The 26,458-nt window shown below is 43.5% G+C and overlaps 1 protein-coding gene across 6 annotated transcripts; it reads left to right on the top strand.

The window, feature by feature from the left end:
• Window positions 1-439: 439 nt before the first annotated feature.
• LOC103096181 (zinc finger protein 260-like) lies at window positions 440-26,204 on the top strand. 6 transcript variants are annotated; one of them, XM_056825697.1, is made up of 6 exons: window positions 440-576; window positions 15,656-15,759; window positions 16,090-16,216; window positions 16,510-16,578; window positions 18,531-18,622; window positions 19,958-26,204. In XM_056825697.1, exons 1-6 carry the CDS (start codon window positions 540-542, stop codon window positions 21,170-21,172), a joined length of 1,644 nt encoding a protein of 547 aa, XP_056681675.1. In that variant the 5' UTR covers window positions 440-539; the 3' UTR covers window positions 21,173-26,204. The 6 variants fall into 6 exon arrangements, with proteins under 6 accessions (XP_056681675.1, XP_056681676.1, XP_056681679.1 ...); XM_056825698.1 differs by lacking the exon at window positions 440-576 and adding an exon at window positions 717-953; XM_056825701.1 differs by lacking the exons at window positions 440-576; window positions 16,510-16,578; window positions 18,531-18,622 and having other exon boundaries at window positions 12,832-15,759.
• The last annotated feature ends 254 nt before the right edge of the window (window positions 26,205-26,458 follow it).

Genomic DNA, 26,458 nt, shown 5'->3' with positions numbered 1-26,458 from the left:
GCTTTCCTCCTACGAATCCTCCCCCTCCCCTTCTTCCCCAACCAGCAGAGCTCAGAGCCGCCCCGCCCTGTGTCTACTTGGTGGTGGCGGTCCAAACTAAGTAAGGAAGCAGCCTTCTAGAGAGTAGAGGAGGCTGCCTCTCTCCTTTCCAGAGGATGCTCAGGGATGACTACATTTCCCAGAATCTTCGCGCTCCCCCTCGTGGCGTGTCAATTCGACTTGGGATCCTGGGAATTGTAGTTTTGTGGCTCCCTCTATGCGGGCGCAGTTTCCCCAGTGCCGCCCCAAAATGGGAGGGAGGGTATTTGCACACGCGCAGCTCGGGACGCTATGTGCGTCAGCCATAGAAGCCTCCGCAGACAATTGAATCGTTCCACCGAGAAGCTCGTGCAGCGCCTAGGGGGCGCATGGCCCAATGGCCCCTCAAGTCCAAGGTCCCGAGGCCTTCTGGGAACGGTAGTTTACAGTGTCCGGGCGCGCAGGCGCAATTCTCACGGTTTCTGCTTTGCTTCAATGGTTCTCGGCCGGAGTGAGTGCGCATGCGCCTTAGGGAGCGACTCCTGAGTAAATTGGCAGGTGAGTGGGCGCAAGTGGGGCCTGACTCGCTCCCCTGCCCCCCACCCCACCCCGGGGCCAATGGGGGGGCCCAGGCGGGACCAGCCGGTGCAGTGAGCCCTCCAGAGGTGCCCAGGCAGGGAAACTGAGGCTCAGACAACCCCTCCATTGTGTGCCCCTTGAGTCCAGCGAAGTCCGAGCGGACCTTCGCCCACACGGGTCTTCCTGCTTCCCTGCCTTCTCTTGGCATACTTGGAGCATTCTCATTGGCCGCCTGCCGGGAGCCAGCCCCTCCAATAGCCTCAGAGCCCCCCCCTTTTATCTCGTCACGCGGAATTCCGGGGGCCTCAGCCACGGGGACTGGGTGATCCCGAGAGCCCAGCACCGGCGCTTCTCTAGTAGGTGGAGGCTGTGGCTGGGCTGTCCTCGGGAGGTCTACAGGCCCTCCTTTGGGCCTGTGCGAGGCTCCCTTTCATCCTGGCGGTCCGGTCTTAGCCCCTCCCCCCCAGTGGGTGTGTCCCTCCCTCTGTCTGACCTCAGCTTCCAGGAGGAACAGCGTGCCGGCTGGGAAAGGGGAAGCTCCCTGGTTTCCTTTCATGCCTGTGGCTGGGTCAAAGCCCTTAAGGTCTAACCCACGCCCCGCTTCCCCCCCCCCCCCCCCCCCCCCGCAACCTACCCGTTCTTTCCCTCCCCAACCTACAAGACACGGGTCTCCCGCCCCTGCAGTGGGGCCACTCTGCGGCGTCCCGGCTGGGAAGCCTCCTAATATTTCTCCCAGCTCGGTCCTGGCCCGGTTCTTGTGGCTGGTTGGCACCTGGCCTGCCTTTGGGGCTTCATGGGGGCAGAAAGTGCCGCTGGGCTCTGGGTTCTTCCTCTGCCTCAGGGCGGCCCTGGGTCAGGGAGGTTGGTGACCCGCCCACCGCCAGGCCTGTGGGATGAGGCGGAACAGAGCTGCTCCCAGGAGCTCTTCTCTTCTTGGCTCTTTCTCTTCTCTTCCCTTTTTCTCTTCTTTTTCTTCTCTTCTCGGCCTTTTCTCCTTTGAGCCTGGACCATTGCCTGCTGGGGTGGGCGCGGCTCCTGTTCTATGCATTTGGGAGGAAGCCTGGAGGCGGAGCCCTTGCTCTCTTCTGTTTGCTCATTTTGACTCTCTGCTGGCCCTGTGCCATCACCGTGTCCCCAGCATCCCCTCCAATCCGGGCTCTTCTGTTCTGCCAAGAACTTTTCCAGCGCTATGGATCCGTGGGGAGCAGGAGTTCCCCAGCCCACCCCTCCTTTCACATCTGGTTTTTTGGAGCTCTTAGGCAGGGCTTAGTAAACTATGGCCTGGGCCAGTTTTTGTACTGCCCCAACTATTTGGAAATATGAAGATGGGGGCGGCTAGGTGACCCAGTGGATGGAGTCAGGAGGACGTGGGTTCAGGTCTGGCCTCAGACACTTTCTAGCTATGTGATCCTAGGCAGGTCATTTACCCCACCCACCTATCCCTTGTCCTTCTGTTTTACTAAGATGGAAAGTAAGGGTTTAACAAAGAAGACTATAAACATAAAAACAATTTTTACCTTGAGGACAGTTCATAGCCTTTGCCGCTGTAGTTTGCCAACCCCTCTCTTGTTTTAAATCCTTGCCTTCTGTCTTAGAATCAATACTGCCTATCAGTTCCAAGGCAAAAGAACAGTAAGGACTAGACATTAGGGATTAAGTGACTTGCCCAGGGTCACACAGCTAGGAAATGACTGAAGTCACATTTGAACCCAGGACCTCCTCTCTGTAGGCTTAACTCTATCCATGGGCCATTCCCATCATCATCTTCCCCCATCCAACCCCTCTTTTCTTGTTTTTTTTTTTAACATTTTATTTGATCATTTTTAAACGTTATTCATTAGAAACAAAGATCACCTTTTTTTCCCCACCCCTCCCATTGGTGATATGTGATTCCTCTGGGTGTTACATGGGTCCTCAACCTGAGCCCCTTTCCATGCTATTGGTTTCCATAGTAAGGTGTTCATTCAGAGTCTCTCCTCGATCATATCCCCTCCATACCTGTAGTCAAGCTGTTGTCCTTCCTCCGTGTTTTTACTCCCACAGTTTGTCCTCTGCTTGTGGATGGTGTTTTTTCTCCTAGATCCCTGCAGATTGTTCAGGGACATTACACCACCACTAATGGAGAAGTCCATCACCTTCGATTGTACCACAATGTATCAGTCTCTGTGTATAATGTTTTCCTGGTTGTGCTCCTCTCGCTCTGCATCACTTCCTGGAGGTTGTTCCAGTCTCCATGGAATTCCTCCACTTTATTATTCCTTTTTGCACAGTAGTATTCCATCACCAACATATACCACAATGTGTTCAGCCATTCCCCAATTGAAGGGCATCCCCTCGTTTTCCAATTTTTGGCCACCACAAAGAGCGCAGCTATGAATATTTTTGTACAAGGTTTTTTTTCCTTATTATCTCTTTGGGGTACATACCCAGCAGTATTATGGCTAGATCAAATAGTCCTTTAGCACCCTTTGGGCATAGTTCTAAATTGCCCTCCAGAATCAACCCCTCTTTTCGAGAATAGTGCCTTTGCCACACGAGTTATCTTCAGAAATTGAGAAACCATCTGCCAAGCTCCCTGTACAGAGATAGCCCCAGTACCTAAGCCAGGGGACAAAGCACCGACCAATATCATTAATGGATATTGATTAAAATACTAACGCTGACGTCCTGGCAAAAAGCCAGGTCATTTATATAAGAATATTCCTTATGACTTTGGCTTTATGTTATGGTTGCAAAGATGGGTCAACATTAGAAACCAACAGGATCATATTAAAAATAAAAACATCCCAAAGCACGGGGTTATCTCAGTAAATGCAGAAAAGCCTTTGGTCAAGCGCATTACTCATGCTCAAGAAAAAAAACAAAGCCCAATAGAGTATAGGCATAAGGCATTCACAGGAGATGGGGATTTAATCTGACAAAATCTTTCCAAAGAGCAAGGGGGAACATTCTGGAAGCTTTCCTAGGGGGCAATGGCACAGCCTCCTTTACATAGAGGACCAGTGAGGATGCAGGGTGACGTCCTGACACCCATGTGAATTGGATTTCAGGGAGACGGATTTGCGCAAAGTTGTCCACTTCAAGCTCTCTTCCAGAGTCCCTGAAGTCCAGTGGCAAGTCAAAAGTCAGAGCATCTGGACATGGCCCAGAATACAGGGATCTGACCAAGCTCTGGGCCCTCCACAGCCCTGGCTCAGCTGCCTTCACAGTTGCCACAAATTGTCCTCATCTGCCCATTCCCTGGGGAAGGAAGGCCTCATGTGCTTGGGGTAGACACTCCCTAACTCACTACTGGGCTTGGGGGCCATTGGTTTCCCTCAACCTGACTGAGCCTGTCTGCCAAGACCATTTTCCTGGGGTGCCCCCTGAGAGTTGGGTGAAAGGTGGGCACCAAAGGTTTGGATAAGCCCCACTAGGGTGCTAATTCTCCCCGAACACCCCATAAACCCCAGCTTTCCCTCTGAGGGGTAAATCAAGGGTGCCCCCTTCCCTGTTATTATATACAGAGATAATAGCAGTCTCAATAGAATAAGAGAGAAATTAATGGCATACAGAGAAAAACTCTCTTGGTTGCTGACCTCATGGTTTACTTAGAAGATCGACAAAGAAACGTAGATGCTAACTAAATGACCTGCTATAGAATAAACCCCTAGAAAACCAACAGCTTCTCTATGGAATAATACAGTCCATAAGGCACAACCAAAAGGTAGTCCTAATCCAAGTGACCAAGAAGACGTGAAATAGCCAGTCACATCCCTGGGACTACGTCCAGACAAGACGGCCAAGGGCCCCTTCAAGAACTAAAGAGCACCTGAAATAGCTAGAAGAATGTTCAGTGGCTGTGTATGGGCCACACTGATATGGAAAGGAGCAACACTATCAAAGTTTATGTCTGGTCTCATACTGCCAAAGAGCCGCTTCCCATAGCTACACAGAATAACAACATGCACAGAAGACCTAGACTAAGAAAGGAAATAATGAAAAGAAGCACAAAGGAGTCTGAGATCTCTAACTATACAGAAGCACTAATCAAAACCATTTTGTACTGGTTAAAAATAGGAGACTCTATGGTGGGAACAGACTAGATAAGGATGAATCAGAAATAATTTTACTCAGCCCAGTGTTCAGTAAAATCTAAAATGTTTTACCTAGGAAAGAACTCCCTAACCATGAAAAAATTAGAGGAGAAAGGCGATCATATACTGTTTACAGAAGGAGCTCAAAGATAAATTCTTAAGCAAACAAGGGACAGAATTAATAATAAAATAGATCATTATGATTATATGAAATCAAAAGGCTTTTATATAAAATGATCTCATCTAGGATAATGGAAGAAGTTACGTAAGAAGAGAAAACTTTTTTTTTTTTAAATCAAATATGTCTAATGAGGATTTGCTATCCAAGATATATAGAGAATAGAAAAGAACATGACTGAACAGTTCTTAAAAGAATTGCAAGGGATTACCAGCAAAATGAAAGAATACTCCAAATCAATAACAAGAAGGATGCAAATCAAAACACCTCACACTACAAACTGGCAAAGATGACAAAAGATGGGAATAGGTAAGACTGGAGGAGTAAGGCAGACACACTAATACATTGTTGGTGGAGCTGCGAATTGTTAAAACCATTCTGAATTTGGAATGATGGGGAAGGGGGGATGGCCAAAATGCCCAAGTTCTTTGACCTCAAAACTTCATTGTTAAGACACATGTCTGAAGGAGGTTACTAGTAAAAAATAATTGACAATTCAGTGAGCCAGTGTGAGTTCTGGCAGTCTTAGCCTTGTGTGCACTGAAGGTTCTCATTGGATTCTTCAGTGTCTCCTGGCTCTTTGGATTTTGGCTTCCTAATTTGGACTTTGGATTCCAGTGAGATTCGCTTTTGGATTAGCATTTGCAGTCTGGAGACAGGGTTGAATTTAGGGTGTTTTGTAGGTAGTATAAGGACTTAAATTTATGGTTTAACTAAATATATATGAGAATTCTAAGATAATACTGTGGTTGATGATTTTAAAATATTATAGCTCAAGTCAAAATGATTTTTAGAAGCTTTATTTACAAAGAGATTAAGAGTGAAAGTAGAGAAATGTAAGAAGAGAGTAGAGAAAATGTCTAGCCTATCACACTCAATGTTGCTCTGCTGTCTGGAGCAACCAAGGCAGGGCTTGTTAACCCTCAGTGAGAGAACCCTGTGATGTTTTAAACAAAGGTTCTACCCACACAGCCTGCTCCAAGAAAGGGAGGCCTCTCTGGAACCAATCTCTCCAGAAGCTAGGAAGGGAAGGCCAGCTACTCACTCACCAGGAAAAGATCCAAGAGAAGTCCTCCCAGAAACAGTCCAAGAGCCAAAGTCCCAGTCAAAACTTAAAGGAGAAGTCGCAAAGCCAGGCTCCGAGGTCAAAGCCAAGGTCCAAGTCCAAAGCCACTTCCAAGAGACAAGTCACAAGTCGAAACTCCTTAGACAAGAAGTTCAGGACTTTTTATAGTCCCTTTCCCACATCACTTTCTGTCCCTTCCCCTCTTCACAGGGGCCAATCACAGATTCCAAATTGCTTAACACTGCCCAGGGGGGCAGTATCTGTGGGATCCACCTCTCATTCTCTGAAGGTATAAACTCTTATCAAAGGATTCACAAGTTTCTGACTGATTAGGTTAAAAGGGTGGAGCTCTCCAAGTAAGTGGCTGTGAACTTCCTTAGTATTAAGTAAGGGTGTTTTAAATTTTTTGGTTGATTAATTCAAAATAGAATAACTTTGTTTCTTTATATTTTTCCACTTTCACTCTTTCCACTTCTTTGTAAATAAAGCTGCTAAGTCATTTTGACAATATTACTTTAGAATTCTCATATTTAGCATAAAACCTAAATTTAAATTCTCATAATAGAAAAGCAAAGGTATCAGTAAGAATCTATTTTAAAAGAATGCTTCTACTCATGAATGTAAAAGGAATTTCCGGGGGCAGCTGGGTTGCTCAGTGGATTGAGAGCCAGGCCTAGAGACAGGAGGTCTTAGGTTCAAATCTAGCCTCAGCCACTTCCCAGCTGTGTGACCCTGGGCAAGTCACTTGACCCCCATTGCCTAGCCCTTACCACTCTTCTGCCTTGGAGCCAATACACAGTATTTACTCCAAGATGGAAGGTAAGGGTTTAAAAAAAAAAAAAGGAATTTCCTTAAAGACGGCAGTTTATTGACTTGCCCAGACTCATACAGATAAGTATTTGTGACCTATTTTGAACTCAAGTCTTCTTGCTGTCTACTCTGGCACTGTACCATATCCATCTCCCTACCTCCTGGTTTAAGTATCCAGGCTACCTTTGTCTTGGAGAAGGACTCTGGTAGGGGTCATCTCTGCCTAGTTTTGCATACAAGTTACACAAAATTGGAGCCAATTGGTTTTTTAAATGGTAGAATCTACTTGGAAATTCAGCTAGGGCTGGGGAGTTTTTCTTTGGAAGCTCATTGATGGCTTGTACCTTTTTTTTTTCCTCTCAGATTGGATTCCTTTAGTTCTCTAATTTTTGTTCTAACCCTTGGTATTAGATATTTTTGTAAACAGTCGCGTATTTTATTTAAGGAACAGCTAGGTGGCACAGGAGGCAGAGTGACCAGGAGTCAGGAAAACTCATCTTCATGAGTTCAAATCTGGCCTCAATTTGCTAGTTGTGTGACCCTTGGCAAGTCACTTCACTCTATTTGCCTCAGTAAATCAACAGTAGAAGGAAATAGCAAATCATTCCAGTATCTTTGCCAAGAAAACACCAAATGGGATCCCAAAGAGTCAAATATGACTGAAAGAACTGAACAACAAAATTTTATTTATTAGTTTTGTTGGCATATCACGGGGCAAAGTATTTTTTTCCTAATGATTTCTTTAATTTCCTCATCTTCTATGAATTCCCTTTTTTCAGTTTTGATTTTTGACAGTTTGGGTTTCTTCTCTATTTTGAAGTTAGCTAAAATTTTGTCTTTGGTGCTTTTTGTAGCTTAGTTGTTTTTTTGTTTTGTTTTGTTTTGTTTTGAAGCTGTACGTACAATTCACTGATCTGTCTTTTCTCTCTCTCTCTCTTTTTTAAACCCTTACCTTCCATCTTGGAGTCAATACTGTGTATTGGCTCCAAGGCAGAAGAGTGGTAAGAGCTAGGCAATGGGGGTCAAGTGACTTGCCCAGGGTCACACAGCTGGGAAGTGTCTGAAGCCATATTTGGACCTAGGACCTCCCATCTCTAAGGCTGACTCTCCATCCACTGAGCCACCCAGCTGCACCCTCTTTTGTTCTTTTTGGTATTTTCAAAATATAAATGTTCCTCTAAGGAATGATCTGGTAGTGTCCCAAAAGTTTGTGTTACCTCATTATTTTCATTGAAGATGTCTATTATTGCCATGATTTGTTCTTTAACCCACCATTTCTTTAAATTTCTTTGACCTGCCAGTTCCTTATTTAGCATCCATTTAAGTTTTATTCCTTTCTTTAACAGAATTTTATTCATTGTAGTTTTATGGTGTCCCAGTCTAAAATATGTTTAATATTTCTCCTTTTCTGCACTTATTGCATTTTTCTTCCTAGAACATGGTCAGTTTTTGTAATGATGCTTGAACAGCTGAGGAATATGTATGCACTTTCTTATTCTCATTTGGTAATTGTAAGAGCTTTTATATCTACCTTTTCCAACAGATATTCTCGGATCTCCCTTTCTTGTTTACCGTTTTGTTAACTGTCTCTAGTTTTGAAAGTGATATGTTAAGTACCCCAGCCATTATAATGTTGCTATGTATTCACGGTCTATTTCTCATTGAATTTAATATATTTCTACACCAAAACCATTTGTGTGTTCAGGTCATCTTTAAGTAAGAATAACGTCCATGAGAAACGTTCTACACTTACCCCATTTTTTACATTTGTATATTCTTGTCATTTTGTGATCTCCATTGTGACTGTGAAAAATGTGGTTTCAAGACTGTGAATTGCCAAAACTGAAAGTTTCAGCCAAACTGTAAAGATAATTTTAGTGTCTTGATTTTATATTAAAAATCAGTGGTCGCCATGGGAAAATTCCCAAATATGAAAATACCCAAGTCAGCTGGATTTGTATGGAGATTTTAATTAATACAAATGAAGGAATTAAGGGAAGGGAGAGAGACAGAGTAAGAGGAAATTGTAGGAAAGGGCCTAGGCCAAATGGCCTGAGCCTTAAGAGACTAGTCAGTCTTTTATCTACTCACCACAAGATTTGTCCCAAGCAAAACTCCAGCTAAGTTCAGAGAGCCAGCTCCTCCACACTAACTCCAAAACTCCCACCCCTCTGAACTCCCCCTAAGTTCAGAGAGCCAACTCCTTTTAAAGAGAAATTTCTCTTATGTAACCTCCCCTAAATTTTCACATCTACCAATCACAGTAGACATTTTCCCCAGGATTGACCATTCTTAGTTCACATTCTTCTTTTTTCACCTTCTCTGGGTAGACTAAAACTTCACACCTCTTTTGTTAAGCTTGCCTTTTGTAAGTTGCTTGACCTTTTAGTGATTGATTTAACCTTTAGAGGTACTTAGCACCCTTTTGTAGTAGATCTAAAAATAGACCTAGCTTAAGGTTCTAGCTTTACTATAAGTATGAGTTAGGGACTTTTTCATTGTTCAGTAAGGAATTTTACAACTTTATCTTCCCCTAAGGTACTGTCTGAGCAGGGCAGAGTAATTTTAAAGTTCCCAATACATTCCTGATCAAGTACCTCCATTGTTTAAAATGGGGAATAGCTTAATCAAATCTTATGAAGTAGAGTCTGAGCAGTTTTTAAGATTCACAATCCCCCCTGATGATCATTGGGAGACTAGTATCCCCATTGATCATTTAACCTAATCATCTTGTAGTCCTAAATGCACTTCAAACTACAGATTTATACAATATTCAATTTCTAAGAAGAAATTACACAGTTAGGGGGAAAAAGAAAAGAAAGAAAGCAAAACCAATGTTTTGCTAGGCGCATTGACAGCCAAATTAGGGGCAGTCCCCTTGGCATAAAAGTATACATTTACAATAAATGTTCAATCAAACTTCAGTTCAATCAACCACACCCAAAGTTCATTCTTGATCTTCTTGATGAGTGTAGGTTTTCTGGCATCTTTCTGCAACAGTTCATTCTCTGGATATTCTCTGGATTTAGGAGTCATCAAGCAATCTCAAACAAAAAAAATATTGGATTTTAAATTAAAATGCAATCCCCCCTGAAGTAGGTGTTAAAAAACATCCAGTTCAGCTCAGGATGCAATGTTGAGTTATGGGGTTGCATAAGTTAATTATCAAAAGAAGAGAAAAACAACAAAAAACATAAGGAAAAAATTCAAAATAGGCCCTTGTATAGGTCAAATTTAAAGTAATTTCTATCCCACAAGTCTATAGGACAGAATGCAGCAATATTTCACCTACCCATTTGCAGCCAAGACTACAGGAAGTTGCCATAATATAAGAAGGAAAGGAACTAGAATTCTATTTTGATAGGGAAGCGTCATTCCCTCTTCTCCTTTTTGACATTCTCAGGGATATAGGGAGCCAGCATGATAGTCAAACTTTGTACTTGTATGAGTAGTTCACAAAGAATATAGATACAAGGAAGTCCTACGACTTAACATATGTCAAGCGTCGCAACCTCGAGTCTCACACTAATTTCGACTCCTTCCATATTGGCATAGAAGGTCATCAATCCCACATGGATTGGTTTCATTTTTACCTGTGTGCTCTTTTTGGCACTTTTCAGGTTAAGTCTGTGCTCCTTGTTTTTATCCCATTTTCTAGAATCAGACACAATCATTAATAATAGTCTCATAATATTTTATCAATTAATGGCAGGTTCCCACAGTTTTAAAGCTTTTGGGTATCCCTTGATATTATAGTATTGATAATATAGATATTATATATATATATATATATATATATATATATATATAACTTATACTGCTGCAGAAAAATATTGATTGTATTTTTTAGTACAAGAAATGAGAAAAATAAAGAAAAAATCAAATATTTTAATCAAAAGAAAAGAAAAGCAATAATAAAAATAAGAAATAAAATCAGTAATTCAATGTGTCCTCGAAAAAACAGCATCCACTTGTTTCTGATTATCTCCAATGCATGTGATAGGATACAGTCAATCAATCTCAGCAGAGATGAGTTGATGCACGCATGTTGATGAAGCAATGAATCCAAGAATCCTTCTCTCCAACCTTTATAGATGTTGGAGTAGTTAACAATATTTGGAATGGCCCTTCCCAGGAAGGCTGAGTTGTTGAAATTCTTAAAATACACTTTATCTCCTGGGTTCAGGTCATGAAGTGAAAAGCCTAGTGGTCCAGCTTGTACTGCAGCTCCAGATTCATGAAGTTCACATAGTTTGTGCTGTAACTCCTGTATATAGGAAACAATAGTAATATCTCCCCCTAATAGTGATGTATATGCAGGAAAGAAATGTTTAGCCTGTATAGGCGGATGTCCAAAAAGCATCTCAAATGGTGAGATGTATAGGTCTCCTCTAGGCCTGCTTCTGAGATAAAATAGGGCCAGAGGGAGAATTCAGGCCATTTTAAATGTGTCTCACTGCATAATTTCCCAATCATAGTTTCAAGTTCTTTGTTCATCCTTTCCTACTATTTGGAGGGAAGACAAAACTGAAAAAGGTTAATTAATATCAACAAAATCAATAGAGTCTAAGAAGAACCACCTTCATTATATTTGGGACGTTCCTTGGGCACCCCCCTGAAGGACACCCCCCTGAGGGGCATTAGAACTTTGAATATTTTTTGGATGAGCACCATTTCTTATATATTGTTGTTGGGTTTTATCATTTTCTTCATCTGGAACATTGCCATTATTTTCCCAATTCCTATTTCTAAAATTTTGGTTTCTAAAAGTTCTTATTTCTATAGTCATTATAGTTATTTCCATAATTTCTAAAATTCTGGTTTCTGTGATTATCATCATTTCTATAGTTATTATTTCTAAAATTGTTATTAAACTGCGTATTCCTTCCAATAATCTTGAGAAAAGTTCTACATTCTATCATTCTGTGGCCCTTCTTCCCACAGAAGTGGCAGGTTACTGATTTATCTGTGGATTCCTGCAAAGGGGCTATAGTTTCTCCCTTATTTTTCAATTGTCTCCTTAACATTTCAATTTCTTTCCTTAAGTCTTCCACTAACATATTGTGTTCCTCAGGTCTTTTTACACGACCCTTATAAACATAGGTTGGTACTCTCCTCAATTCTTCAAGGTCCATAGAGTCCCAATTAGGACAGCTAGTTTTAAAGTAGTCTTTCACCACTGAACAACAATTCTCAACGAATTGCCTATGTATTTGCCTAATGTCCCTTTCTCTGTATAAATCAAGGTCCATATATGTATTTCCTATGTCAATAAGTCTATCCATAAAATGGGAGGGGGTCTCATCAATTTCTTGTTGGGTTCTTTCAAATTTTGACCATTTTCCAGGTCTATCCGAGCATGCTCTCATAGCTGTCAATAATGCTTCTCTGGCCTGGTTTAGTTTTGTGTGATCTAGTTCAACATTGGGGTTCCAATGTGGATCTTCAGTTGGCCAATAATGTCCTCTTCTACCTCTTTTCTGATTAGCCAGAGAGATATTGTTTTTTTCTCTTTTTGTTAAAAATGTCTCTTAACAAATTCTCTGTATCCATCCAAGTGGGGTTAAAAGTTCTGAATATGTTCTCTAAATTTTTTATAATTAATATTGGTTCTTCCTCAAATGATGGAATATCTTCCTTAAATTTAAATCTTCAGGGTTAAAAGGTGTGTGATGTCTTATAGATACCACGTTTCCATCTTTATTAAAAGTGGGTACTTCCCTTAAAGCAAATAACCTATCTGAATTATTTGGTACTCCTGTTTCTGTTTCTAGGCTTCTTAATCCATTCTCATTGGGGTAGGTATGAGAAAAAGAAGGTTTGGGCACATTGAGGGAGAGGGTTTGTTGTTGTCCCATAGTGCCAGAAGGATCAGAGGTGTTAGGGTTGGATGAATGAGTAGGGTGTGAACTTAAGGTGGAGGCATTAGGATGGTCAGTATGGGTGGGGTGTGAACTCAGGGTGGAGGAGGTAGGGTCAGAAGCATGGGTGGGGTGTGAACTTAGAGTGGAGGGTGTGGGATAGGAAGCATGGGCAGGGGGACAGGTGGGTTGGTTTGGAACAGGGTTTTCTGAGGCTGAGGGGGTAGGGGTAGGGGTGGGTTGGTTAGGAGAAGGGGGTTCTGAAGCTGAGTTGGCAGGTGGAGCAGTGGGTTGACTAGGAGGGTTAGTGTTTTTCATAAAAGCTATGAGTTCCCCCACACTTTTCTCTAACAACTCAAGCTGAGTATTTAGTTCAGCATTTTGTTGAATATTAGAAGGAGCAATTGGTTGGTTTGACTGAGAAATGAGTTTTTTAAGGAAATACAATATTACAGCTAAAACAATCAAAACCTCATGGGAAAGTAGTATGTCAATTAGACTTTGCCATAAGCTCCATGGGATGAGCCATTTCAGAGAGACAAAGGATTCTATATTTACAAGTTTGGTCATGGAGCTGATGAGCCAGTTGTTAAGTACATTATGAAGTGGCTGTATCCACATATTTCTAAAGTAAACACATGGGGAGCAGGACTGGGCCAAAAGCTTTCCCCAGGTTTCCCTTAATCCTAATCTAGGCAGTTGTTCCCTAAAGGAAAGGGTATTTAGAAACAGCTCTCCTAGCCAGGACCTTAGGGCCCTGTTGCTAAGATTTAAAACAGCTGTGTTCTATTTAATTTAAGGAGAAATCGAAATGTTTTTTACTCACCCGCTCTTGCAGCTGTGTTTTGAAGCCGAGTTAGCACGTTTAAAAAGATTGACTGACAGAGCAAGTAATAAAGAGAGAAAGAGATTTCACAGAAGTTTTTTGAGAGTTCTTGTTACAAAAAATAGCAAGTTCTTCCACCTTTATCTTTTCCTTTGAATGTTCCTTTTTCCTTACTTTCCACCCCCACCCCCCCACCCCCGGTTAAAAAACAATATGGAACCAAGCTACCCCCAGGTTCTTTTTTCTTTTTCCCCTTATAGAAGCCAGTGGAAGTTTAAAGGATCACTCGTCCATTCTCTTCCTATTAAAATGTTCCTACATAATTATGATCATCTTGCCTGTTACCATTGTTTATTTTTTTTTGAAAATTTTATTTAATTAATTTAGAATATTTTTCCATGGTTACAAGATTCATGCTCTTTCCCTGTTTTCCCCCCAAACCCCTCCCATAGGTGAATTCCTCTGGGTTTTACATGTGTCATTGATCAAGACCCATTTCCATACCAGTAATATTTGAACTAGGGTGATCATTTAGAGTCCATATTCCCATCGACCCTTGTGATCGAGCAGTTGTTTTTCTTCTGTTTCTATTCCTACAGTTCTTCCTCTGAATGTAGATAGTATTCTTTCTTATAAGTCCCTCAGAATTGTCCTTGATCACTGCATTGCTGCTAGAAAAGAAGTCCATTACATTTGATTGTACCAGTGTATCAGTCTCTGTGTACAATGTTCTCCTAGTTCTGCTCCTTTCACTCTGCATCAATTCCTGGAGGTCATTCCAGTTCACATGGACCTTTACCATTGTTTAAATTAGTTTACTTGAATAGGTTTCCCTTATCTCCTATGCTTGTATTTCAGAGATTCTGCCAATCTCTGATCTTTCAGGAATACTTATCCCTATTCTACAAATAGAATAGAATACTATACACATTTCTTACCTAGCTGAATCATATTCAGTTTTATAGGGTTTGTAATCCTTGGTTGTAAGTCTATCTGCTGCCTCTTAGAATATCATACTTCAAGATTTTCTCTCCTTCTTAGTAGTTGCAGCATAGTCTTATGTGAGCCTGGGGACTTCGATTCAATTTCTAGCTGCTTATGGTACTTTTTCTCTTTGACCTGGATGCTCTGGATGTTGGCCCTGATATTCCTGGGAGTTTTCCATTTAAGGTTTCTTTCAGGAGAGGACTAGTCCATCCTTTTTGTTTTCACTTTGCTTCCTCATAATAGATCTGAGAAATTTTCTGTGTATGATTTCTTGAGATATATTAAGTTTTTTGTTTGTGGTTTTCAGGGAGTTCAACAATTCTTAAGTTGTCCATTTTCCAGGTCAGTTGTTTCTGGTATCAGATAGCTAACATTTTCTCCCTTTCTCCCCCTAATCTTTTGACTGTGTTCTAATATTTCCTGTTGCCTAATAGAGTTCACTATTTGGGAAATATTTCCATCTTTTGTTTCATTGTTAATTTTTTTTTCACTCCAGAGTTCTTTTTTCAGTTCTCAGGTTCTTTTTTTTATGCCGTGCTCTATTTCTTCCAGACTTTCTCATTGTCTTGGGATCAGGTTGATTTTTTTTTTCCCTGAGACTTTATTCATACATGTCTTGGGGGCCTCCCTTCTAGGTTTGCCAGAATATGCTGTCGGGTTCTGTACTTTCTTCTCTTTTCTCATCTCTCTAGCCTTAGTTCTTAGACTGGAACTTGAAGCGAGAATCCAACTGCTTTGTCCTGTGTTCCTGGATAGGCTGGGCAGTCCTTTTCCCATCATAGCCCCTGGACTGGAAGCCCCCTCTCTATTGTCCTAGCAGTTTTGAGGACCAACAGAGAAAGCTCTGCCTGTATTAGGAATCCCTGGCTTCTGGCTGCTAGCAAGTGCCTTTCAAGTTCCCTGCGGGGGCTTCTTTGACTTGGTACTAAACTGATCATGGCTTTGGCTGTGGCTCTGACCCTGACTGCCTGAGCACTTGGGCACTGCCTGCTTGGGGCTGCAGCTCTGACCCCGACTGCCTGGGCACTGCCCGCCTGCGGCTGGGGCTCTGACCTTGACCCTGGCTGCCTGGGCACTGCCAGGCTTCCAAGGATCAGGGATGTCATGGGGCCTCCTTTGGCTTCTCACTTCCATTTGATGTGGAAGGTCTCTCAGACATCCCCAGGACCAAGGTGAGGCCCCCTGTATCTCCCCTGCTGAGTCCGGGGGCCTCATGCTGTCCGGACACCCGGGTGATTTCTCTCTTCCCTGCAGCTCTGCCTTCAGAGGCCTCTGCCTGTCCCCAGGATCTGTGCCCAGTGGGAGAGGAGGTGGGGAGAGAAGAGATGTCTCCAAAGCTCCCGACCTCGGGACACCAGGTGAGCTCGGGCTTCTCCCCTTATGGATGCAAGTGTGGAAACAGCCCCTTTAGCTTCCCTCCCATCTGGTTATTCAGACTTGTTTTGGCCAGAGGCTCAGGTGTTCTCTTGGCAGCTCAGGCCATTGGAACTGGCCTGAGTCAGGGCTGATCAGGCCTTACAGATAGGCATGGTGGTGGGCACGGTGGCAGGCCGGAATCTCAGGGCTCCGGAGCCTGGCAGAGCCTTGGAGGTACCGTGTACAGGAGAGAATGCAGAGGGGAGAGCTGTGCCCGGCTCTGCTCTTGACCTCCCCTGTGAGCCCCGCTCAGGACGCGTCTGGCTTTGCAGGAGTCGCTGACGTTCCGGGACGTGGCGGTGCTCTTCACGTGGGACGAGTGGCGCCGCCTGGGCCCCGCGCAGAGGAGCCTCTACCGCGAGGTGATGCTGGAGACCTTCGAGCACCTCGTGGCCCTGGGTGAGGCCCAGCATCCACCCAGAGGGGACCTAGGCAGGGAGGGGGAGAGCGCATGGGGAGGAGGATCCCAGGAGCCGGGGAAGGTCTCAGCCCATCCTGGTGGGGTCCAGCCCCTCCGTCCTCAGCCTCCAGGCTCCCTGGGGTCAAGGGTTCTCCGTCTGGCCTGGGGCCCCCGGAGCCTCAGGTGGGTGGGAGAAGGCCCTCTCCTCTGGACCCCTCAGAGGCCTTTTCTCCCCTGAGAGAAAGGGTGCAAGGGGATCGCACCGCAGAACTCCCTTCTCTGCCACCTTCAGGGCTTCCAGGCTTCAGGTCGGATGTGCTCTCCCGCCTAGAGAGAGCTCTGTGGATGGGCCGGGGGCCCGGTGAGTGACCCACGGGGCAGCCAGGGGGATGGAGGGGAGCCACCTTCACGCCTTGCTCATGGCTGTAGCCGAGGGCTCCTCCCCGGAAGCCCCCGAGACTCCCGGAGCCCCGGCCTGGCCCCTCTCGCGGGGGCACAGAGAGCTGCCCAGTTTGTGCCCATTGTTGGGGCCCAGAGCCAGGCCCAGCATGGAGCTGCTCTGCCCCCCCCCCCCAGGTCTCCCCTCTCACCTGGCCCTTCTTCATCTCCTCCCCAGAGAAGTCGGTGGAGGACTGCGGGAGCTGCCCAGGGGTGCAACACGGGCCGGCATTGGGGCTGCCCCAGCGTCCCGCCCAGTTTCACAACTACCTGGTGGAATGCTTGCAACCCTCCTGGGGTACAAGGGGTTATTTCTCCATCTTTACAGATGAGGAAACTGAGGCAGTGAGTTCAGTGACTTGCCCAGGGTCACATGGCAGGGATGTATCTGAGGCTGGATTTGAACTCAGGTCCCCGGCTTTGTGCCTGTGGCCTCCCTGGCTCCAAGCTCTCCTGTGGCAAGTCTCGGGGCCTCCGGGGTTGGGGGGGGGGGCCTCGGTGGGATGAGCGGTTGGGGGCGCTGCGCAGGCTGAGAGGGGACAGTGCGGTCAGCAGCCACTGAGTCCTGCCGGGCTGACCGTGGGGGTGAGGCAGCCCCTTCCCCCCGGAGCCCCCCAAGTGGCCGAGGCTCCCTGCCAGCCTCCCCCGTGTCCTTCCCCGCCACATCGCAGCCCGCTGGCCGGCAGAGTCGGAGGAGGCTTCGGGGTTGGAGCCGGCCCGGAGCCGGAGGGAGGCTCTGGTCCAAGCGGGCCTCAGACCCTTCCCAGCCGGGGGAGCCTGGCTGAGCCCCTCACCCGAGGCCCCGGCCCGGCCCCCGCGGGTTCTTTTCCAAGCCTTCCCCTCCCCCCTTCCGACAGCAAGAGGGAGTCTTGGGCACAGCAGAAGCCAGCAGCCCCCGGATAGCCCTTCCCTCCCTCTGGAGCCCTTCCGGGTGAAGCGGCTGACCCTGGCGGCGGGGGGGAGGGGCACACAGCAGGGAAGAGAGGCCCCGCCCCTGGCCGTCCTGGGCTCCTCAGCTATTGGCCACAGAAGAGGCCAGTAAAATCCGCCTGCCGGGGATTCTGGGAAAGAGCCTGAAGCCTGCTGAGGCCCATCCCGGAAGGCTGCTGGCAGGCGCTCTCCTAGAGAAGGGAGGAGTGCCCCATATGAGGTGATACAAAGAATAACTTTTGGATAAAAGCTCCTGTTATTCTCCGGAAACAGAGGCAGCACTGCAAGAAGCCTCTGGGGGGAAGAACGCCCAGTGCCACGAGTGGTCATCCCGACAAGGACGTGCCTCTCCTTGGGCCACGATCAGAGCCATCCTGGCCAATGTCGCCATTTTCCAGAGGGGGAAACTGAGGCAGGCGGGGTGGCCATGTGTGGGAGCCACAGGCAGGTCTGAGGCCCTGACCCAGAGGGCCATCCTGGAGTTCAAAAAAGTAAAAAGGGGGAAAAGAGGTTCTGAAATCCAACCAGAAAAGCTTGTAAGTGCTTTTGGAGAGGCCCAATAGAATTCACTTCCAGTCCTTGTTTGCCATTTCTCCCTCTGTCCCACAGGCTGGAACCTCATTCTGGTCTTCTTGGCAGCCTTCCTAGGGTGGAGGGGCCATTCCCTCCTCCAGCTAGTTTTGGGGAGGCGACAACCAAGAAGTGACTTGCCCAGGGTCACACAGTGAGGAAGCCCCTGGGGCTGGATTAGAACTCAGGACCAGTGTCTTCCAGGCTCTAAGCCCAGGACTACAGGTCCCCCCTCTACTGTCTGGTACAGTCTTCTTCCTCCCTCTGGCCTTTTGGTCTTCTTTCTTGATGGAAAAATCAGACTCAAACACCCCTATACAGAGGGGTTCTTTCTCCTTCCAGATGCAGCAATGACATGTGTTTTGCCTCTTTCAGGTTCTTTTCCTGATGAAATACCTGAAACCAAAGTTCCAGGGCCAAACCAGGGCATTTCTGAGGGACCATCATCCAAGGAAAGACTGCAGGAGGTGGGGTCCCACCAGCGGAGCCTAGGAAGAGGGGGAACTGGGGTATCCCTCTACAGAAGAGAATGGGACCTGGGGTGTCCCTCTAGAGAAAAGGAAGCAATCAGGGTATCCCTCTAGAAAAGAGAAAGAGAACCTGGGAACTGGGGTGTTTCTAGAACCTGGGAGAGGGCCCCGGAAGGAAGATACTTTGGTCTGATTATAATCCATTCATGAGAAATTGGGAGGAGGGGGAAGAGTTAAGTCCTCATAAATATAATGTATTTGAGGAGGCATCACTCATCTACTAGAGAATGTTTTTTTTTTTAATAGTATTTTATTTGATCATTTCCATGCATTATTCATTAAGACAAAGATCATTTTCTTTTCCTCCCTCCCACCCCCCTGTAGCCGACGCGTGATTCCACTGGGTATCACATGTGTTCTTGATTCGAACCCATTGCCATGTTGTTAGTATTTGCATTAGAGTGTTCATTTAGAGTCTCTCCTCTGTCATGTCCCCTCAGCCACTGTAGTCAGGCAGTTGCTTTTCATCGGTGTTTCTACTCCCTCAGTTTGTCCTCTGCTTATGGATAGTGTTTTTCCTCCTAGATCCCTGCAGATTGTTCAGGGACATTACACCGCCACTAATGGAGAAGTCCATTACGTTCGATTATACCACAGTGTATTAGTTTCTGTGTACAATGTTCTCCTGGTTCTGCTCCTCTCGCTCTGCATCACTAGAGAATAAGTTTTTGACAAGAAGGGATAAGAGAAAGCCCTCCATTAAAGAACATTCCTTGCTTAACAGCAGGAAGGTGGAATAGTAGATGGAGCTCTAGACCCTAGAGTGCTAGAAAGACTTGTCCAAGTTCAGCTTTATACACTTACAAGCTATGTGATCTTGGGCGAGTCATTTCACCTCTACCTTGGTCTCCTCATCTGTAAAATGGGAATATTATAGTTACCTCCCAAAGTTGTTATGAGGATAAAATGAGATGCTTGTAAGGAACTTTGTCAGTCTTTAAGGGCAACATATATGCTAGCTATTATTATCAGATTATATATTATTATATATATATTATATATATATATAATATATATAATATATATATATAATATATATATATTAGAAAGAATCACCAAATATACTATTGAATATAGAAAAGCCTTTAGTCAATGGATAAGATTAAATCAGAGAGCTCCCATTGGAAAGAAACCCTTTTAATGAATCTTGGCAAACTTTAAGCCAAAGTTTTTTACTTCTGCCTACCAGAAAATTCATACCAGAGATATAACTTTTGAATGTGATAAATGTGAGAACATCTTTTTAATAATAATTCTTGCCTTCTCTTGCAGCAAGGAACTCCTTCTAGAGACAAACCCAATAAATGGAATGAATGTGGGAAAGCCTTTAGCCAGAATGCACTTTTTATGTGTCATGAGAGAGTTCTTTCAGGGGAGAAACCCTGTAAAATTAAAGAATGTGGGAAAGCTTTTTGCCCCTTGGGAAGCCCTAATGATTATAAGAGAATGTATTCTCAAAAGAAACTCCATATTTCTAATGAAAGCTGGAAAATTTTTACTCTACATCCAAGAGTTCCCTCTGCAAAGGAACCTTTTTATTGTAACGAATGTGGAAAAGCCTTTAGATGGAGGTGCAAACTTAATACACATCAGAGAATCCATACTGGAGAGAAACCCTTTGAATGTAAAGAGTGTGGAAGAGCTTTCCGTGACAAATCTTACCTGCTACTACATCAGAGAATTCATACTGGAGAGAAACCCTTTGAGTGTAGTGAATGTGGGAAAAATTTCAGCCTGAAGTCATCACTTATTTTACATCAGAAAATTCACACTGGGAAGAAACTCTTTGAATGTAACGAATGCAGGAAAGCCTTTCATTATAAGTGTTGCCTTACTCTCCATCAGAGAATTCATACCAGAGAAAAACCCTTTGAATGTAATGAATGTGGAAAAGCCTTCATGTGGAAGACCCAACTTAATAAACACAAGAGGATTCACATTGTAGAGAAACCCTTTGAATCTGATAACTGTATAAAAACTTTCAGTCTGAAAGGAATCCTTACTGAACATCAGAGAATTCCTATGGAAGAAAAACGATTTGAATGTAATGAATGTGACAAAGCTTTTAGATGGCAGTGTAAGCTTACTGCACATCAGAGAATTCATACTGGAGAGAAACCCTTTGAATGTAGAGAATGCAGGAAAACCTTCCATGAGAAATCATGCCTTACTCTACATCAGAGAATTCATACTGGCGAGCAACCTTTTGAATGTGATGAATGTAGAAAAAACTTCAGCCAGAGGTCATCACTCATTTTACACCAGAGAATTCACACTGGAGAAAAACCATATGAGTGTAATGAATATGGTAAATCCTTCATGTGGAAGAGTCAATTTAATAAACACAAGAATATTGCAAATGGAAAGAAATCCTTTGAATGTAGTGTATGCAGGAAAATTTTCCATGACAAATCTCACTTTACTGTACATCAGAGAATTCATACTGGAGAAAAGCCTTTTGAGTGCAGAATGTGGGAAGAACTTTAGCCAGAGATCATCGCTCATTTCACATCAGAGAAATCATATTACAAAGAAACTCTTTGAATGTAATGAATGTAGGAAAGCCTTCTGTGACAAGTCCCACCTTACTGTACACCAGAGAATTCATACTGGAGAAAAACCTTTTGAATGTAAGGAATGTGGGAAAACTTTTAGCCAGAGTTCCTCACTTAGTTCACACCAGAGAATTCACTCAGGAGAGAAGCCCTTTGAGTGTAATGAATGTGGGAAGGCCTTTCGGGACAAATCTCATCTTACTGTACATCAGAGAATTCATACTGGAGAGAAACCCTTTGAGTGTAAGGAATGTGGGAAAAACTTCACCCTGAGATCATCACTTAGTTCACATCAGAGAATTCACACTGGGAAGAAGCCTTTTGAATGTAATGAATGCGAAAAAGCCTTCCGAGACAAATTTCACCTTATTGAACATCAGAGAATTCATACAGGAGAGAAACCCTTTGAGTGTAAGGAATGTGGCAAAACCTTCCAAAACAAATATCAGCTTTCTGTACACCAGAGCACTCATACTGGACAGAAACCTTTTGTCTGTATTGAATGTAAGAAAACTTTCATATCAAAGAGTCAACTTAATAAACACAAGAGAATTCACACTGGTGAGAAACCCTTTGAATGTGATAACTGTGGAAAGGCCTTCACTCGCAAGGACCACCTTACTGAACATCAGAGGATTCATACTGGTGAAAAACCGTATGAGTGTGCTGAATGTGGGAAAAACTTCAGCCAAAGGAAATCCCTTACATTCCATCATAGAATTCATTCTGGAGAAAGGCCTTTTGAGTGTACTGAATGTGGGAAAAACTTCAATTATAAGAAGTCCTTTCTTTTTCATCAGAGAACTCATATGGGAGAAAAACCCTTAGAGTGTAATGAATGTGGAAAATCCTTCCATAACAGATCTCAGCTTGTTGTTCATCAAAGAATTCATACTGGAGAGAAACCCTTTGGGTGTCATGAATGTGGGAAAGCATTCTACAATAAATCTCAGCTTAATGTACATCTGAGAACACATACTGGAGAGAAACCCTTTAAGTGTAATGAATGTGAGAAAGCCTTCCATCACAAATCTCAGCTTGTTGCACATCAGAGAATTCATACTGGAGAGAGACCCTTTGAATGTAATGAATGTGGAAAAGCTTTCCACAACAAATCTCAGCTTACTGTACATCAGAGAATTCATACTGGAGAAAAACCATATAAGTGTAATGAATGTGGGAAAAGTTTCAGCCATAGAAAATCATTCATTTTCCATCTGAGAATTCACACTGGAGAGAAACCATATGAGTGTAATGAATGTGGGAAAGCTTTCCACAACAAATCTCACCTTACTGTACACCAGAGAATTCATACTGGAGAAAAACCATATGAGTGTAATGAATGTGGTAAAAAATTTAGCCTGAGTTCATCCCTTACTAAACATCAGAGAATTCATACTGGAGAAAAACCCTTTGAGTGTAATGAATGTGGGAAAAACTTCAGCCGGAAGTCATCACTTATTTTACATCAAAGGATCCACACGGGAGAAAAACCCTTTGAGTGTAATGAATGTGGAAGAAACTTCAGCCAGAGGTCATCACTGGTTTCACATCAGAGAACTCATACTGGAGAAAAACCCTTTGAGTGCAATGAATGTGGCAAAAATTTCACCCGAAGGTCCTTACTTAGCAAACACAAAACCATTCATACAGGAGAGAACCCCAAGTAATATGATAAATGTGGGAAAGCTTTGCCATGCAGAGTTAGTAAAGGAGAATTTATGCTGGAGGGGAGGCTTGAAACCTTTGAAACAGAGTTCATGCTTGACTTGTTATCAGAGACCTCCTATTGACAAATTTGAAAAACAGCAAATGCAGAAAAGTCTTCAGCCAAACTGGATGCTTTACTGACTGTCTGAGAGTGTGTGGTGAGAAATCCCCTAGGGCAATAAAATGCAGGGAGGTCTTTGGTACTAATGAACACTTTAGAAGGCTCAGACAATTCCCACAGAAGAAAAAGTCATGAATACAGTAACCATGGGATGATTTTCATGGCATATAGTTCCTTCTTATTTAATAGCATAGACTTGGTGCTGGAGATGAGTTGCAGCAATGTGCTAATGGTGGGAGCCTCCTAACAGCTGGCTGCCATTTGTTTGATGCTGGAGTGCCAAGATCACTGACTTGGTCACAAGCCACACTACTTTGTGGTGTTTTGAGAGAGGCAAATAATGATTTTCTTTGTTTCTCCTGAACTCTAAGCAGTTTCTACTGGTTACCACCAGATGGCAGTGGAGTCGTACTGGTTAGCACATCTCCAACAATTATCTGAAAAAACGTCTTTTATTTTTAACTCCCAGGCATAAGTTATAGGCATTCAGATGCATAAGAAACCTCAGTCTGAAAGGTTTATATATTGTTGTTTTTTTAAACCCTCACCTTCCATCTTGGAATCGATACTGTGTATTGGTTCCAAGGCAGAAGAGTGGTAAGGGCTAGGCAAATGGAGGTTAAGTGACTTGCCCAAGGTCACACAGCTGGGAAGTGTCTGAGGCCAGATTTGAACTCAGGACCTCCCGTCTCTAGGCCTGGCTCTCAATTCACTGAGCTACCCAACTGCCCCCTTGTATATTGTTTTTTAACATAGTCACAAAAACCATCAGAGCAAAATGGGAAATATATTTGTGCATTAAATACTTTCTTCTTTCATTAATTTATTTATGTTTCATAATAAGTTTTATTGATGCCTTTTTCCCCCCATCATGCTCATTTCTCCACAAAGCTTTACCCCACTCCATCTGCTTCTCATAAAAGTCTGGTGTCCAGCATCGATGCCAATTTATAACAATAGGAACAGTGATTCAATAGGCAAGTTCTAGTGAATAGGCAGATTTAAGATAGAGAAATACAAATTATCCTCACCATATGAAAAAAACATGAAAAATCTCTATGATTCTAAAATGTCTGAGATTCTTTTCAACACTCATAGATTTCTCAAATATTTTTAATGGTGAAAAGATCTGATGTTGGCGTGGTTATGTCAAAAAGAGGCATGCTTTTATGCTGCTTGTGGAGTTGTGAATTATTTGAATGACGCTACTAAAAATATTCCATGTAAAACTCCTAAAATATTACATATTTTCTTAGTTATAAGTCACTCTTTCCCTTCCTTCCAAAAATATCATTGATAACTTTTGTACATCATGTTCATTTCCCATCATATTTCCTCCCTATCTCCTATAAGGGACTTTCTTTTTACAGATGGAAAAGAGTTAATGGTTGGGCTACACCACTGTGACAAAAATAATATGACTTTAGTTTACACAGTTGGTGCTTTGCCAATGGAAATCCCAAGGAACGACTTTTGGGCCCTATGCACAATAGTAACATTAATTTGGAGGGACAAAAGGTCTAGAAGAATAGAGGAATTAATGGGGGATCAAATGTAGGAATGAAGGAGACATAGTCCTTCTAGACCCAAACTATATACCAGAGTAGTCTAAGTCATCAAAAGTATTTGGTACTGATTTAAAAAGCATATCAGTGGAACAGATGAGAGAAGACAGAATCGGAACCAGTTAACATTCGTAGCTATTAGTGGGGCCAGTTAAGCTATGACCCCCAAGTCAAACCATGGTGTACTATGGGTACCATGACTTTATTTTCAATATGCATAATGATATATTTGTTATTTAGGGTTTTATGATTGTAAATACCTTCCATTGGTCTTTCTGTTTGCTTCATTTGCTCATTCATTACTTATTAGACATGATTTTATAATCTCTTCCTCAAACTGTTCCTCCATAAACCAAAAAGACTGATTATAAGCATGCACAGCACAGCACAACGCATTCCCAGACTGACCACGTGACCAAATGTATGCCCATCTGCATTCTAAGTTTGGCACCTTTCCAGCAGGAAGTGAGTGATGTGTTTCATCTTTAGTCTTGTGACATTGCATTGATTCTTCCTTTACGTAAATGCATTGATTTTGCTTGTTAGAGCAAAATCAGGAGAACCACATCTGGACATTGCTAGATTAATGAGTAAGGCTCCTCCTCTAGTCATAGGCTCTTGTGAAGATTGTTTTTCTGCTAGATAAAGCTCCCCTCTCCCACCATCTAATAAGCATTCCTATATAGAATCCCAAGGTAAACCTCTAAGGGCAGACCGTGAGCCAAGGGCCATTGCTCTCTCATTGGACAGCCTCATATCCTAATGCTATCTCCTGGCAATGGCCACGTCATTCCGAGACTTCAAGAATTCCCTTGAACCATGGTACCCATACTCAACTGTGCAAGCCTGGATAAATTTGCTTCTTTCCCCCCCTTATGCCCCTAAGGTAGATGAGGTCTCCTGCTGGTTCTGGAGTTATGGTTTGATAGATTTATCTACTTGGGTCCAAAACGATGCCCCACACCAGAGTTTACAAATGCGATGTCAGCGTTCCTTGTTAACATAACTTTCCTAGGGACAGGGGAAATGAATGTTCCATTCCTTTCCCCTTTATCCCCTATAATATATTATATACTCTCAAGGACCCTAAACTATAGTTTGGGGAGTGAAGGAAGCATACTTTGCTTTTCTAACAAGGGTTACCATAGCACTCCAAGGAGTAGTGTGAAGTGCAGCTGTGCCCTTTCCTGTAAAAAAGGTGAAAGTTGAGAAGCCATCTTTGGAGCCCCACTCCTGTGAACTCATTTGTCATCGATCTAGAGCTTTGCAGCATCTCAGTCTACTAGGACTCTCTTCCTGAATCTTCAACTGACTGGATGGAATGTACTCTTCAAAATCTGATGTGGATACGTGTCTTGGCCATGGGGTCTTGCTTTCCCCTCCCTGTAGCATGGACACTGATTGACTAAAAATAGTCACTCATTTGGAGAGGCATTTGCTGCCAAGTATAGAAATAAAATGGGTATTTAACAGGATCTATTCTTTTTGTTTTAATGAAGGAATCTTAGAGACCTAGACAAACAGCACTGATTCACTAGCCAAGTGTACAATAAACCCAGGACCATAAACTGCTTATGGAAGAACTTCTTCTTTGGTAACAACTTTTGGGAAAACTGGAAATCCTTTAGCAGAAGATAGAGCTGGAGTAATACTTGGGCCACATACTACAATGCCTTCTAAATGGATATTAGCTAAATGTCGTATCATAAAGAAATAGAAGAGAAATACCTTTTAACAGTTAATGTAGCATAATAGTTTAAAAAAATTTTAACCTTACCTTTTGTCTTAGTATCCATTCTAAAACACAAAAGCATCAAGCTTA

Source organism: Monodelphis domestica, chromosome 4, assembly GCF_027887165.1.
Source record: "Monodelphis domestica isolate mMonDom1 chromosome 4, mMonDom1.pri, whole genome shotgun sequence".
Lineage (NCBI taxonomy): Eukaryota > Metazoa > Chordata > Mammalia > Didelphimorphia > Didelphidae > Monodelphis > Monodelphis domestica.
The sequence above is the reverse complement of the archived record's forward strand: the minus strand, read 5'-3'. Positions and strand labels throughout refer to the sequence as shown.

Bases quoted from the DNA above. Each gene is read 5' to 3' on its own strand.
- LOC103096181 (XM_056825696.1), top strand. From the start codon at position 20,733: ATGAATGTGACAAAGCTTTTAGATGGCAGTGTAAGCTTACTGCACATC.